Source organism: Hemiscyllium ocellatum, chromosome 6, assembly GCF_020745735.1.
Source record: "Hemiscyllium ocellatum isolate sHemOce1 chromosome 6, sHemOce1.pat.X.cur, whole genome shotgun sequence".
Lineage (NCBI taxonomy): Eukaryota > Metazoa > Chordata > Chondrichthyes > Orectolobiformes > Hemiscylliidae > Hemiscyllium > Hemiscyllium ocellatum.
In genome coordinates this window covers 122,998,287-123,012,245 of record NC_083406.1, presented here as the reverse complement: position 1 = coordinate 123,012,245, position 13,959 = coordinate 122,998,287, and the positions used below count along the sequence as shown (strand labels likewise).

The 13,959-nt window shown below is 43.1% G+C and overlaps 1 protein-coding gene across 1 annotated transcript; it reads left to right on the top strand.

The window, feature by feature from the left end:
* The first annotated feature begins 31 nt into the window (after nucleotides 1-31).
* Nucleotides 32-576, top strand: LOC132816905 (ubiquitin-ribosomal protein eS31 fusion protein-like). Its single transcript, XM_060826922.1, has one exon. The coding sequence runs from the start codon at nucleotides 83-85 to the stop codon at nucleotides 551-553; it is 471 nt and encodes a 156-aa protein (XP_060682905.1). The 5' UTR covers nucleotides 32-82; the 3' UTR covers nucleotides 554-576.
* The last annotated feature ends 13,383 nt before the right edge of the window (nucleotides 577-13,959 follow it).

Below are 13,959 nucleotides of genomic sequence, written 5' to 3'. Positions count from 1 at the left end.
CTAGCTGACAGATATAAACAGGAGTGTGCTCTTTCGATACTGTGCTCTTAGAGTGCAGAAGTTGGTGGATCGAGGTTTAAAAATGCAGATCTTCGTAAAAACCCTCACGGGGAAAACAATAACCCTCGAGGTTGAACCCTCTGATACTATTGAAAATGTAAAGGCTAAAATTCAGGACAAGGAAGGTATTCCCCCTGATCAGCAACGACTGATCTTCGCTGGAAAGCAGTTGGAGGACAGCCGTACACTCTCTGATTATAATATCCAAAAGGAATCAACTTTGCACCTTGTATTGAGACTGTGTGGTGGTGCCAAGAAGAGAAAGAAGAAGTCTTACACCACACCAAAGAAAAACCAGCATAAGAGGAAGAAGGTCAAACTTGCTGTCCTTAAGTATTACAAGGTTGACGAGCATGGAAAAATCTCTCGCCTGAAACGCGAGTGTCCTTCAGAAGAGTGTGGTGCTGGTGTCTTCATGGCCAGTCACTTCAATAGACAATACTGTGGCAAGTGCTGTCTGACATACTGCTACAACAAGAATGAAGATGCATAATTACACATGTGTATAATAAACTATGATGGAAAACTGTTTAAAAAAAAAATAAACAGGAGTGTCTGAGAGCTACTTCTGAGGAAGCCGAACCAGTGTCACGTACAATGCAAGTGGAACTAAAGACTAACTTGGTAATGGGATACCAGCCTTTGTGGAGTTATTTCAGTGGTGACAAGAGAGAAAAAAATACATTCCTGAGTTGGGTAAGCAATTCTGGCATCATGCAAGTATTTCAGAAGATTGACGTTGCCATCGAAGACTGGGCCCAATATATGGAAAGAATGCCTTATTTTTTTTCTGGGCAAATGATGTTGGGGCAGATGAAAAGCAACAAGTAATTCTCCTGATAGCTTATGGATCCATACCCTTTTTGGTTATTAGGAACCTAACATTTCCTGAGGCACCAAACTTCGTCCCGCGAAGTAAACTGTCTTTCTCACTTAGAGGAATCTTGTGTCCGGCATTAGTGTTCCTGATGTCGTTTGACCCTCCACCTCAAGTCTGGAAAAGTCAGATTTAACCTTTAATCAGTCTTCTCCTCAGTCGCAACCCTGTTGAAACTATCCCTGTAGTTGGACACCCTTCCAGTCACCACTGACAATATCAGACTTTGGACGCAAAACGATCTGGTCCTGGCAAAACTAAAACAGTTTGTGGTGATGGGGGATACAAAAGGGCCGTCACAACCAGAATTGAAACCTTTCTGGACCCAGAGAGACCAGATCAATGTAGAGGATGACATTTTATTATGGGGAGCAAGTATGATTGTCCTGAGGAAAGGTCGTTGCCAGATACTGGCTGAACTCCATAGGGTCATCCAGAGGCTTCCAAAGTGAAGATGTTGGTGAGAAGTTATGTTTGGTAGCCAAGATTGGATGCTGACATAGCCACATTTTGAGGCAGTGCCCAGATTGCCAAAATTACAGCCATCTGCTACCCCATGTTCGTGGGAATAGCAAAGTAAATCCTGGACTCAGTTATATGTCAATTATGCTAGCTCTTTCATGGGCTCAATATTCTTAGTCGTTGTGGATGCCCACTCAAAGTGTATAGAGTTCATTCATCAAACATGGGGATAACAATAGAAAAGCTGCAAGCTTCTTTTGCAATACACAGGCACCCAGAAATGTTGGTTACAGACAATGGGCCATCATTTACCAGCAGGGAATTTGTGTATTTCTTAAAGTCAAATGGCATTTGGCATATATGGACTGTTCCATACTATCCACTATCCAATGGTCTGGCGGAAAGAGCAGTCTTACAAAAACAGCCTGAATCTTCACTGGACACCAAACTGTCCCAGTTCCTATTCAGTCATTTAACCATTCGATCAACCAAATTTCAGATTATCTGAACAAGATCGCAAGGTCCCGACACTTGGCTAACTATGTTATCCGGCATTCGATTAACCAAATGATGTCCTACGTATAATCGAGGTTCCTCCGTACAGGGATGGCTCCAGCTGAGTTGCCAATGGTGAAGACTCTGCACCAGGTTAAAACTGATCTTCCTGGATCTTGAGGGGGGAGGCATCAGGAATACCAATGCTGGACGAAAGACTCCACTAAGCGGTATACACAGTTTGGTGCCAAAATCAGGGAAATTGCCCTGCACGGGCAAGAGGCATGGTGGACATGAGGCCCCATGATGTACAAAGTCTGCTAATTTAGGCACTCCTGAACAAGCATGTGGACCACATGAAAGCTGCAAACTCACAAACAGGGCAGGAGCAAAGCATACCTGGCTCTTTAGAACAGCTGGGAAGGTTATGGGAACCCTTGGGTTCTCCCGTTCCACCTAATATTGAAGAAATCTCGGAGTCTGAGATGGACATGGTGGATGAAGAGTAATGTAGACTTGAAATGTTAGCTTGCTGTCTCTCCATGGATGCTGCCTTACCTGCTGTAATTTCCAACATCTTTTGTTTTCAGTACAGATTCCAGCATATGTAGTAAATTGTTCCTCTAACATTTAAGGCATTTGGATCAGTACACGAATAGGAAAGGGGCAGGTAAATGGGACTAGTTTGCTTTGGGAACATGGTAGATGTGGACTAGTTGAACTGAAGGATCTGTTAAAAAAGGAACTGAGGGTCAACTTTTTAACAGAGAGTGGTGCGAAAAAGGAACGAGCTGCCAAAAGAAGACCTATTTCTGTGCTGTATGACTACGATAAAAACTAGGTAAAAACAATGACTGCATATGCTGGAAACCAGATTCTGGATTAGAGTGGTGCTGGAAACACACAGCAGTTCAGACAGCATCCAAGGAGCAGGAAAATCGACGTTTCGGGCATCAGGAATACAGGCAGGGAGCTTGGAGGGTGGAGAGATAAATGAGAGGAGGGTGGGGATGGGGAGAAAGTAGCATAGAGTACAATAGGTGAATGGGTGGGGGTGGGGATGAAGGTGATAGGTCAGAGAGGAGGGTGGAGTGGATAGGTGGAAAGGAAGATAGGCAGGTAGGACAAGTCATGGGGACAGTGCTGAGCTGGAAGTTTGGAGCTGGGATGAGGTGGGGATAGGGAAATAAGGAAACTGGTGAAGTCCACATTGATACCCTGGGGTTGAAGTGTTCCGAGGCGGAAGATGAAGCATTCTTCCTCCAGGCGTCGGGTGGTGAGGGAGAGGCGGTGAAGGAGGCCCAGGACCTCCATGTCCTCAGCTGAGTGGGAGGGGGAGTTGAAATGTTGGGCCACAGGGCGGTAGAGTTGATTGGTGCGGGTGTCCCAGAGATGGTCCCTAAAGCGCTCTGCTAGGAGGCGACCAGTCTCCCCAATGTAGAGGAGACTGCATCGGGAGCAACGTATACAATAAATGATATTGGCGGATGTGCAGGTAAAACTTTGCTGGATGTGGAAGGCTCCTTTCGGGCCTTGGATGGAGGTGAGGGAGGAGGTGTGGGCACAGGTTTTGCAATTGCTGCGGTGGCAGGGGAAGGCGCCAGGACGGAAGGGTGGTTTATTGGGGGGCGTGGACCTGACCAGGTAGTCACGGAGGGACCGATCTTTGCGGAAGGCGGAAAGGGGTGGGGAGGGAAATATATCCCTGGTGAGGGGGGTCATTTTGGAGGTGACGGAAATGTCGGCGGATGATTTGGTTTATGCGAAGGTTGGTAGGTGAGCACCGGGGAGGTTCTGTCCTTGTTACTGTTGGAGGGGTGGGGTCTGAGGGCGGAGGTGCGGGATGTGGACGAGATGCGTTGGAGGGCATCTTTAACCACGTGGGAAGGGAAATTGCGGTCTCTAAAGAAGGAGGCCATCTGGTGTGTTCTGTGGTGGAACTGGTCCTCCCGGGAGCAGATACGGCGGAGGCGGAGGAATTGGGAATACGGGATGGCATTTTTGCAAGAGTTAGGGTGGGAAGAGGTGTAATCCAGGCAGCCGTGGGAGTTCGTAGGTTTGTAAAAAATGTCGGTGTCAAGTCGATCGTCATTAATGGAGATGGAGAGGTCCAGGAAGGGGAGGGAGGTGTCAGAGATGGTCCAGGTAAATTTAAGGTCAGGGTGGAATGTGTTGGTGAAGTTGATAAATTGATCAACCTCCTCGCAGGAGCACGAGGTGGCGCCAATGCAGTCATCAATGTAGCGGAGGAAGAGGTGGGGAGTGGTGCCGGTGTAATCACGGAACATGGAGTGTTCTATATAGCCAACAGAGACAGGTATAACTGAGGTCATACGGGTGCCCATGGCTACCCCTTTGGTCTGGAGGAAGTGGGAGGATTCGAAGGAGAGATCTTTAAGGGTTAGGACCAGTTCAGCCAAACGAATAAGGATGTCGGTGGAAGGGTACGGTTGGGGACGTCGGGTGAGGAAGAAACGGAGGGCTTGCAAGCCTTGGTCATAGCGGATGGAGGTGTAGAGGGATTGGATATCATGGTGAAGATGAGGCTTTAGGGGCCGGGGAAACGGAAGTCTTGGAGGAGGTGGAGGGCGTGGGTGGTGTCTCGCTCGTATGTGGGGAGTTCCTGGACTAGGGGGGATAGGACAGTGTCGAGGTAGGTAGAGATGAGTTCAGTGGGGCAGGAGCATGCTGAGACCAGGGTGGTCAGGCTTGTGGATCTTGGGAAGAAGGTAGAACCGGGCATTGATGTTGATTCATGAATGTTTATATCAGAGAATGACAGATTTTGGTTAATCAAAGGTGTTAAAGAATATGGGCCAAAGGTGAGTATTATGAGGTAGGTCAGGTCAGCCATGATTTCACTGAGTAGTGGGACAGATATGAGCAGATAAATGGCTGCCACCTGTTCTTAGGTTCCTGCCATTAATGATCTTAATCCCTAATCACAAGCACAAAATTGCAATGTTAACATCATACATACGGAATGGAGGTTCTGGTCACTAATATTCACAGTACACAGGTCGGAGTAATTATCCACACAATGCAGCCACTTCTGTAAAGAACAACAGAGTAATTGATAGAAACTTGAATCAATCCTGGCAAGTTCCATAGCTGGGTGTGGATATTGTTTAAATGAGATAAACCACATTCAGCCCACTTCACTTCGGCTTTATCTGATATTCTTCTTCATGTTTAAGGCAAGGCAAGTTTGTATTTCTCATCAACTCAAAATGTATAAACCTTTTGGCCAGAATGAATGGTCAAGCCTTTTGGATTATTAATGCAACAAAAGCATGAATTGCTGGCAAAACTCAGCAGGTCTGGCAGCAGCTGAGTTTTTAAGGAAAAGTCATCGGACTTGATATGTTGACTCTGCTTTCTTCTCATAGATACGACCAACCTGCTGAGTTTCACCAGCAATTTCTGTTTTTGAGTCAGATCTCAAGTACTCTCAATTCTTTGTTTAATTGGATTACTAATTACCCTTGTTTTAGAATCATACCCTAGAAAGAGTTACAAGAAATCATCTAGGCTATCCTGATCTTTTTAATTAAAAGGTGGATATGTAACATTGGAAGGTTGTTGACCACGCACAATTTTTCTTTATACTTATTAAAAACTCTGCTCAAGTTATTTATATCTGCATCTACAAATTCCCAATTGACAATCATTTGTCTTGTGTTTGCTGTGAAACTTCTGCACGTGTATCTCTACACAACCAATTCCTCACCTCAACATCTAATGCTTTTGTTCCCAATAAAACTATTAACTCTTCCACATCATGGTCACTGCATCCAATATAGCCTGCCAGCAGGGAATTGGTTATGGAGTAAGAAACAGTCACTAGCCATAATAGGTATGTACTCCAATTTATAGAATGTGGCTAATGTTTCCTCTAAGTAATGCAATTGTGCAGAACAGCCCGAAAAGAACTCCTAGGATAAATGCAGTGTGGAGTCAGATATTAACTAATATTCCCTTTATACTGTCCCATTAGACTTTTGCAGCACAGAACTTTTTTTTATAGTCATCGTTTCCCTGGGGTCAGGGAGTCCAGAACTAGAGGACATAGGCTTAGGGTGACGGGGGAAAGATATAAAAGAGACCTAAGGAGCAACTTTTTCAGGCAGAGGGTGGTATATGTATGGAATGAGCTGCCAGAGGAAGTGGTGGAGGCTGGTACAATGACAGCATTTAAAAGGCATCCGGATGGGTATATGAATAGGAAGGGTTCAGGGGGATACAGGCTGGGTGCTGGCAGGTGGGACTAGATTGGGTTGGGATGTCTGGTCGGCATGGACGTGTTGGACTGAAGGCTCTGTTTCCGTGCTGTACATCTCTATGACTCTATGAGGGCGTTGCTGGTTAGGCAGCATTTATTAACCATCCTTAATTGCCCAGAAGGCAGTTAAGAGTCAACCACATTGTTGTGGGTCTGGAGTCACATGTAGGCCAGACCAGGTAAGGATGGCAGTTTCTTTCCCTAAAGGAGATTAGTGAACCAGATGGGTTTTTCTGACAATTGACAGCGAATTCATGGTCATCATTAGACTCTTAATTCAAGATTTTCTTTTTATGGAATATAAATTCCACTATCTACCATGGCGGGATTTGAGCCCAGGTCCCCTGAACATTAGCTGGGTCTCTGGATTAATAGTCCAGCGATAATACCATTAGGCCATTGCTTCCCCCATATAAACTGTAACGCTCCCTCTGTACAGTTACAAGCCAACACTCACAGCATGGAGTTAGATACAGTGTAAAGTTCCCTTCATGTTGTCCCCAGCCACTCCTAGGTCAGGTATAGTATGGGGTTAAATACAGTAAAGCTCCCTCTACACTGTCCCCAAACATTCCAAAAACAGGTATTGAGCAAATCTCCCTCTATTCTGTCGGCATCAAACATTTACATTTCAGGAACAGCAAAGATGGGCATAGGCAAACAGGATGATATGAGGATGGACTTCAGACAACCAACGGCAAAACCATGGAGGCAGTTCACTTGATATGATGAAATCTCCAGGAATACGTCCAGCCAGATTTACCATCTGTAGAAGAGCCAGGGAGCTTACCAACACTTACCAAGAAATCTCCATTCAGCACCTTTTCTTTAGTCGGTTTAGGAGGCTTGTCAGTTTGTTGGGCTGCATCCACAGGGGCTGGCTGTGGATCCAAGCTTTGAACTGGCTTTGGTCCAATTACAACATGAAAAACCTTCTCCTTAGTACTTTTCTGAGCCTTCACCCAGTGTCCAGCACCTGTAAAGAAAGCACACAAACAAAGACTGTGCATAAGGTTGTATTACTATTGTCAGCCACTGAGAATGATTTTATGTAATCTTGGTTATCCTCTCATAACATTCATCTAGAGAATCAGTCCACTGCACTTGGGGAAAGGACACAGTTTGCTATAGTTTCAGACATGAAAAGTGACTCTGGTTAAACCATAGAATCCTTACAGTGCCGAAAGTTGCCATTTAGTCAATCAAACCTGCACCGACCTTCTGAAGAGATCCATCCAGAGCCAGCACTGCTTACTCTTTGCCTTATTTCCCATGGTTAGTCCACCTAGCCGACACATCCCTGAACACTACTGAGCAATTTAGCACGGCCAATCCACCTAACCTGGACATCTTTGGACTGTGAGAGGAAACCAGAGCACCGCAGAAAATCTATGCAGACACAAGGAGAATATGCAAACCGCACAAAGACAGTTCCTGGAGGTTGGTACTATGAGGATGCAGTGCTAACCACTGAGCCACTATCTAAAGTCAAAATGTTTTTGATTAAGATTTGCACTAAGTAACAAGATAGGGTTAATGAGGGTTAGTTCAGTTGATATTGTGCAAATAGGTTTTCAAATGATATTGTATAAAGTACCACTGATTGCATTCTGTGGATCAGGAGGTCAAGGATCCAGTTGCAGAGTGTAGATCAGAAGTCTAGTTCTCAGAGTTTGGAGATGAGTTTGTTTGGAATTGTAATATTGAAGACCAAGCTATAGTCTATGGATAGGAGTCTGACATCAGTATCCTTGTTATCCAGATGTTTCATGGGCAAGTGTAGGGCCATGCCAGGTGTTTATCATGGACCTGTTGCAACAGTAGGTGAATTGCAAGGGACCAAGGCTGGCTGGGATGCTGGAGTTGATATGAGCCATGACTAACCTCTCAAAGCATTTATAACTCTGCAAGTCAGAGCCACCGAGCGGTAGTCATTGATTAGATTAGATCCCCTACAGTGTGGAAACAGGCCCTTCAGCCCAACAAGTCCACACCGACCCTCCGAAGAGTAACCCACCCAGACCCATTTCCCTCTGACTAATGCACCTAACACAATGGGCAATTTAGTATGGCCAATTCACCTGCAAATGTTTCGACTGTGGAAGGAAACCCATGCAGACACAGGGAGAATGTGCAAACTCCATACAGACAGTTGCCTGAAGTGAGAATCGAACCCAGGTCCCTGGTGGTGAGGCAACAGTGCTAACAACTGAGCCATCGTGCCGCCCCATGAGATATGCTGCATGAATTTCCTTTAGTACTGGAAAGATGGTGGTGTTCTTGAAGCAGGTGGGGACTTCGGATCATAATATGGAGAGGTTAAAGAGGTCAGTGAATATTCCCACCAGCTGGTCCATACAGGATCCGAGGGCTCAGCCAAGGACACCGTCTGGGCCAGTCCTCTTGGGAGTTTTTTCCATTGGTCCTGCCATATCAATATCATCATGTGCTTTGAAGATCAAAAATCTACTGAAAGTTTAAATAGATATTTGCTCAAACTAATGACCATAAAATTAAACTGACAAAAGTTATTGTAAAATATGTTAACATCAATATTAGCTTTACCCATTTGAAATTGCCAACGGTGATAATTTTATCTTTAAAATATTGAGCACATACTAAGCGATAGCAAATCATAAATATTATTTTGTGTGGTATTGCTTCCTCACTCATTGCTTCATATTTCAGTTGAGTTTAGAATAACTGTACACAGAGAAGGATTTCAAAGATCACATGTGGAAGACATTCCTCTACATACCTCACAGCGACTCCAACCATCTCCTCTTGACATTCATTGGCATTCCCATTGCTGAGTCCCTACTAGTAACATCTGGGGGAAAGGGGAAGGGGAAGAGGGTGTCACCATTGACCAGACACTGAACTGGACAACCAAATAAGTATGTGGTTATCAAAAGCAGGTCAGAGGCTTGGAATCTTGTGGTGAGTAACTCACTTGCTAACTTTACAATGCCTGTCCATGATCTACAAGGCACATGCAGCAGTTTGATTGAATACTCTTGTTTTGTCTGAATGAACGCAGCTTCAACAACACTCAAGAAGCTTCACACTATCCAGGATAAAGCAGCCCACTTGATTGGCACCCCGTGCACCAACTTCAACATTCAACTCCCTACACCATATGGACTACAGCAGTTCGAGGAAGCAGCTTATCACCACTTTCTCAGGGCAATTAGGATGGATAATAAATGCTGGCACACATGCTGTTCTGTTGTACTATTATATTACACGATGAAGGACCTAAGTAGAGAATGATAAAATAGCGATTGTTCTCGGCAGAGTGTGTTAGAAAGACATTTAATAACACCTCCCTTATATTATTTGAATATTAAAGTAATGAGAATTTTGATAAAATTTGTTAGGTACCCAGAGGACACAGATTTAAGGTCAGAGGGAATATGAGAAGTTGTTATGACTAGAAAAGCACTGTCTGAAGGCATCGTAGAAGGAGATTCAATAGAAACTTTCAAAGACAATTGGGTAATTATGTGAAAAGGAAACATATGGTTATGGGAAATAGGACTATTTGTGACAAATGGTTTTCCCCTTTACTACAAGATGTTATCAAAGCTGTTTTACAATTTTAATTTGTTATTGTTGTTTATTAATACTGTTTGTTTATATTTTTAAGTAGGAATTTGCCTCATCTGTTGGAAGTTGGATGTGTGGTGTGGTGGAATAAGAACCAACACCGTGAAAAAATTTAAAATACCAAGAAGATACTTTCAGATATACTTTCAGCTAGGTTTGTTAATTGGGTAGTGCTTTACCAAATGACTAGGTCAGAAGATGCTGGGTTCTTATCCCATTTAAAAATACAGGATCTGAGTGGGCTTGATAAGGTAGATATTACAAAATTGTTCTACTGTTAAGGAAATCCAAGTCACTGCAAGATTTACACATCAATACATACTTCAAACTCTGCACCAATCATAATGTCTCCAAACCTCTGGCACAATCTGAAGATCATGTATTATGGACCAGAAGAGAAACCCTCAAACTTTCAGATAGATGTTTTTGAAATAATCTTTCTTGGGTTCACTACGATATGTACCTTCCAACTATGAAAAGGAAAAAGTGCTTACTTTGATATCCTCCCTTGAAGATCTTCCTTATTGGAAAGCAATCCATTGAGACACTCTCGCCATCGTCCAGCTTATATTGATTTTGCAACATAATTACTGAAAAACAACAAAAAAAATTAAAAGAACATCAAATGCCTAAAACGTAGCTGGTGCTCACTGAACTGGCATTATTCTGGCCTAGTTTGAATTCAGTAGCTGAGAGAATATATCTTTTTTATTCTTAGTTTTCTCACATCATGTGAAGGGTGATTCTAATGAGCTCTTGGAACCATGGTTACAGGCAGTTATCAGATCTAAACAACAATTAACCATGTATAAGCCTGGACTGTGTGTACAGCTGAACAAACAACTGTAAGGATCTTCACCATTAAACCAAATCCTTCATCATCCAAACACCATGCATGTTCACTTCCCAGAGGAAACAGGAACAACTAAATGTTGTTCAAGCGACAGAATTTTGGCTGATTTGGCTCCAAAGACAGGAATGATGAGGCCACCCTTAGACTGCTAATTGCTGGGGTCAGTTAACACATAGCAAGAATCAAAGTGGGGGATCTCCTGCTAGGTTTGTTAATTGGGTAGTGCTTTACCAAATGACTAGGTCAGAAGATGCTGGGTTCTTATCCCATTTAAAAATACAGGATCTGAGTGGGCTTGATAAGGTAGATATTACAAAATTGTTCTACTGTTAAGGAAATCCAAGTCACTGCAAGATTTACACATCAATACATACTTCAAACTCTGCACCAATCATAATGTCTCCAAACCTCTGGCACAATCTGAAGATCATGTATTATGGACCAGAAGAGAAACCCTCAAAATACAGTAACAAGATAGCCTACACCCTAACTTTCACATATATTTAAAGGCAAGTGTAAGGTGCTGTGTTCCACATATAATTCTATTGATCCACCACTAGGCTTTAAGCAAACTACACTGTATTCTTACAACACATATAAAATTGAAAAAACGACTGGCAATAATTTTAACTCTCCTGTAATATTTAACAAGATAATGTCTTATTTAACCACTAATCATCAACTGTTTCAATATAGGCAACACCTCACAAATACACCCTTTGGTAAAAATGCAACTCAGCAAAACAGCTCTGGTTCTCATACGCTGCCTCTTTTGATTTTGATGAGGAAATCTCGCTGTCTGAGACTCTTGCAGCAGGGAATGCAAAGCTTTTAGCTCAGCCACCAGCAGACTTTCAACTAACTAAAAGCAAAACTAAAAACCCTCCTGGGTCTTTGTGAGCCCTGACCCTGCCCACTCATGATTCTTTTGTCTCATTTTTTTCAAAAAGAAGCACCCACGCAGAACTCACAAGCTGTTTACCAACTGTCGGTCTGAGAGAGACATCCAGAGAAGGTTTGCAAGGATGTTGCCTGGTATGGAAGGTGCTAGCTATGAGAAAAGGTTGAGAGTGTTAGGATTGATTTTATTAGGAAAAAAGGAGATTGAGCGGGGACCTGATTGGATGGGAACCTGATCTACAAAATCTTGAAGGGGTATAAACAGGGTAGATAGAGATAAGCTTTTTCTCAGGGTGAGGGATTCAATAATGGCAGGTCACGCGTTCAAGATGAGAGGTGAAAAGTTTAAGGGGGTATACACGGCAAGTACTTTACACAGAGGGTGGTAGGTGCCTGGAACAAGTTGCCAGCAGACGTGGTGGAGCAGGAATGGTAGATTCATTTAAGATGCTTCTGGACAGATGCATGAGTAGGTGGGAGCAGAGGGATACAGATGCTTAGGAATTGGGTAATAAGTCTAGACAGAGTATTTGGATTAGTTCAGGCTTGGAGGGCTGAAGGGCCTGTTCCTGGGCTGTAAATTTTCTTTGTTGTTTGTTTTTTTTATTCCAGCACCTCTCCTCAAGAGAAACAGGTAAGGACCCATCTCTCTTAAAGGCACAGTACTGTCGCATATGAACCTTATGATCTTATACTCTCCAGCCACCTGATGAGGGAGCAGCACTCCGAAAGCCAATGCTTCTAAATAAACCTGTTGGACTATAACTTGGTGATGTGTGATTTTTAACTATGATTCTTTGATCCACTGACATTGGGTCTGTATAAATATGAATGGCAATTAACTTTAAACCAGGTCTACTGTGTTCATGACTGGTTGAGAAAATAGTCTGTCTGTCTCTACCACTCTCCATGAGGCCTCTATCTCTTTTCCTCCAGACATGGTTCGTCCAACTGCTGCTGCTCCCCTGCTCAATGTCCCTAACATCACCACATGTTGCTAGAGGTCTTGGGAGACTGCACTGAAAAGGTGAGGACATGGAAAGTGAGACCTGGTAGGAAGCTGCTGCCCACATGCAGGAAAGAAATGCAATATTGAAATAGGGATGGTGGGAAGAGGACTTGGAGGAGAGTAAGGATATGGGATTGAGAGAGAGAGGCCCAAGAAGACCCCTCTCCCCAAACACACACTCTCCCCCATTCACACTGGCACCACAGTTTAATGACAAATTCAAATTCCAACATCTACCATGGGAAATTCAAACCTGGGTTTCCAGAATATTACTGAGGTTTCTGGATTAACAGCATAGCAATAATACCACTGGGCCATCATCTCCCCTCCACACCTCAAGAGCAGATATTAGCATTAACTGAATTTATATTCCACCAGATACTGCAATGAGATTTGAACCAATGATGCCAGAACATTAATGTTTGTCCTTCTACTAGATCTACTCATTTTTCCTGTTCAAGTAATAATCCAATTCCCTCTTTAACATTCAATTTAATTTGCCTCCCACACTCTCAGGCTGTGCCCTCTTTCTCTCAAAGTAAATCACTTCACTATTTCTCTGCATTAAATTTCCTGTTCACCCACTCGATCAACCTGTCTATGTCCTTATGGTGTTTAATGCTATGTCCCTCATAATTCATTTTCAAATGTTTAATTGACTTCAAATTTTGAAAATGTCCCCTATACAGCTAGGTCTACGTCATTAATATTTATCAGGAAGAGCAGCAGTCTAATATCAATCCCAAAAGAATTCCACTTTAAACTTTCTTCCAATCTCATAAGATGTTAATAACCATTATTCTGTTTCTGTTACTTAGCCAATTTCATATCAATGTTGGTACTTTCCCTTTTAAAACCCAAATGGCAGCTTTCCTCACAAGACTGTTGTGCAGCACTTTGAAAGTCAATGCACAACATATCAGCAGCATTGCCCTGCTCAACCATCTCTGATACCTCAATAAAAAACAACTCCATTTGTTAGTTAAACACAAATTGTCCTTAACAAATCTACGCTGACCTGCCGTTGTTTAGCTGATCTTTATACTCAAATGTAAACATCTGTACTTCTCCAGTCCTCTGGCGCCACTTAGGTCAAAGGAAGATTGGAAAGTTATGGCCAGTCACTCTGAAATTTCTACATCTTGGTTTCTTCATTTGCATCTCTTCCAATCCTGGTGTCTCTAAAGCCAGGCAATCTATTCAAAACCTCTTCTTTGCAATTTCAAACACTTTCTTCAAGTGGCAGAGATCAAACAAATTAACTTAACTTAAACTGCAACCATTACAAGGTAGCATTTACACTTGCTGAAAACGTGTTGCTGGTTAAAGCACAGCAGGTTAGGCAGCATCTCAGGAATAGGGAATTCAACGTTTCGAGCATAAGCCCTTCATCAGGAATGAGAGAGAGTAGC

Coding starts and splice junctions, on each gene's coding strand:
- LOC132816905 (XM_060826922.1), top strand. CDS start 83: ATGCAGATCTTCGTAAAAACCCTCACGGGGAAAACAATAACCCTCGAG.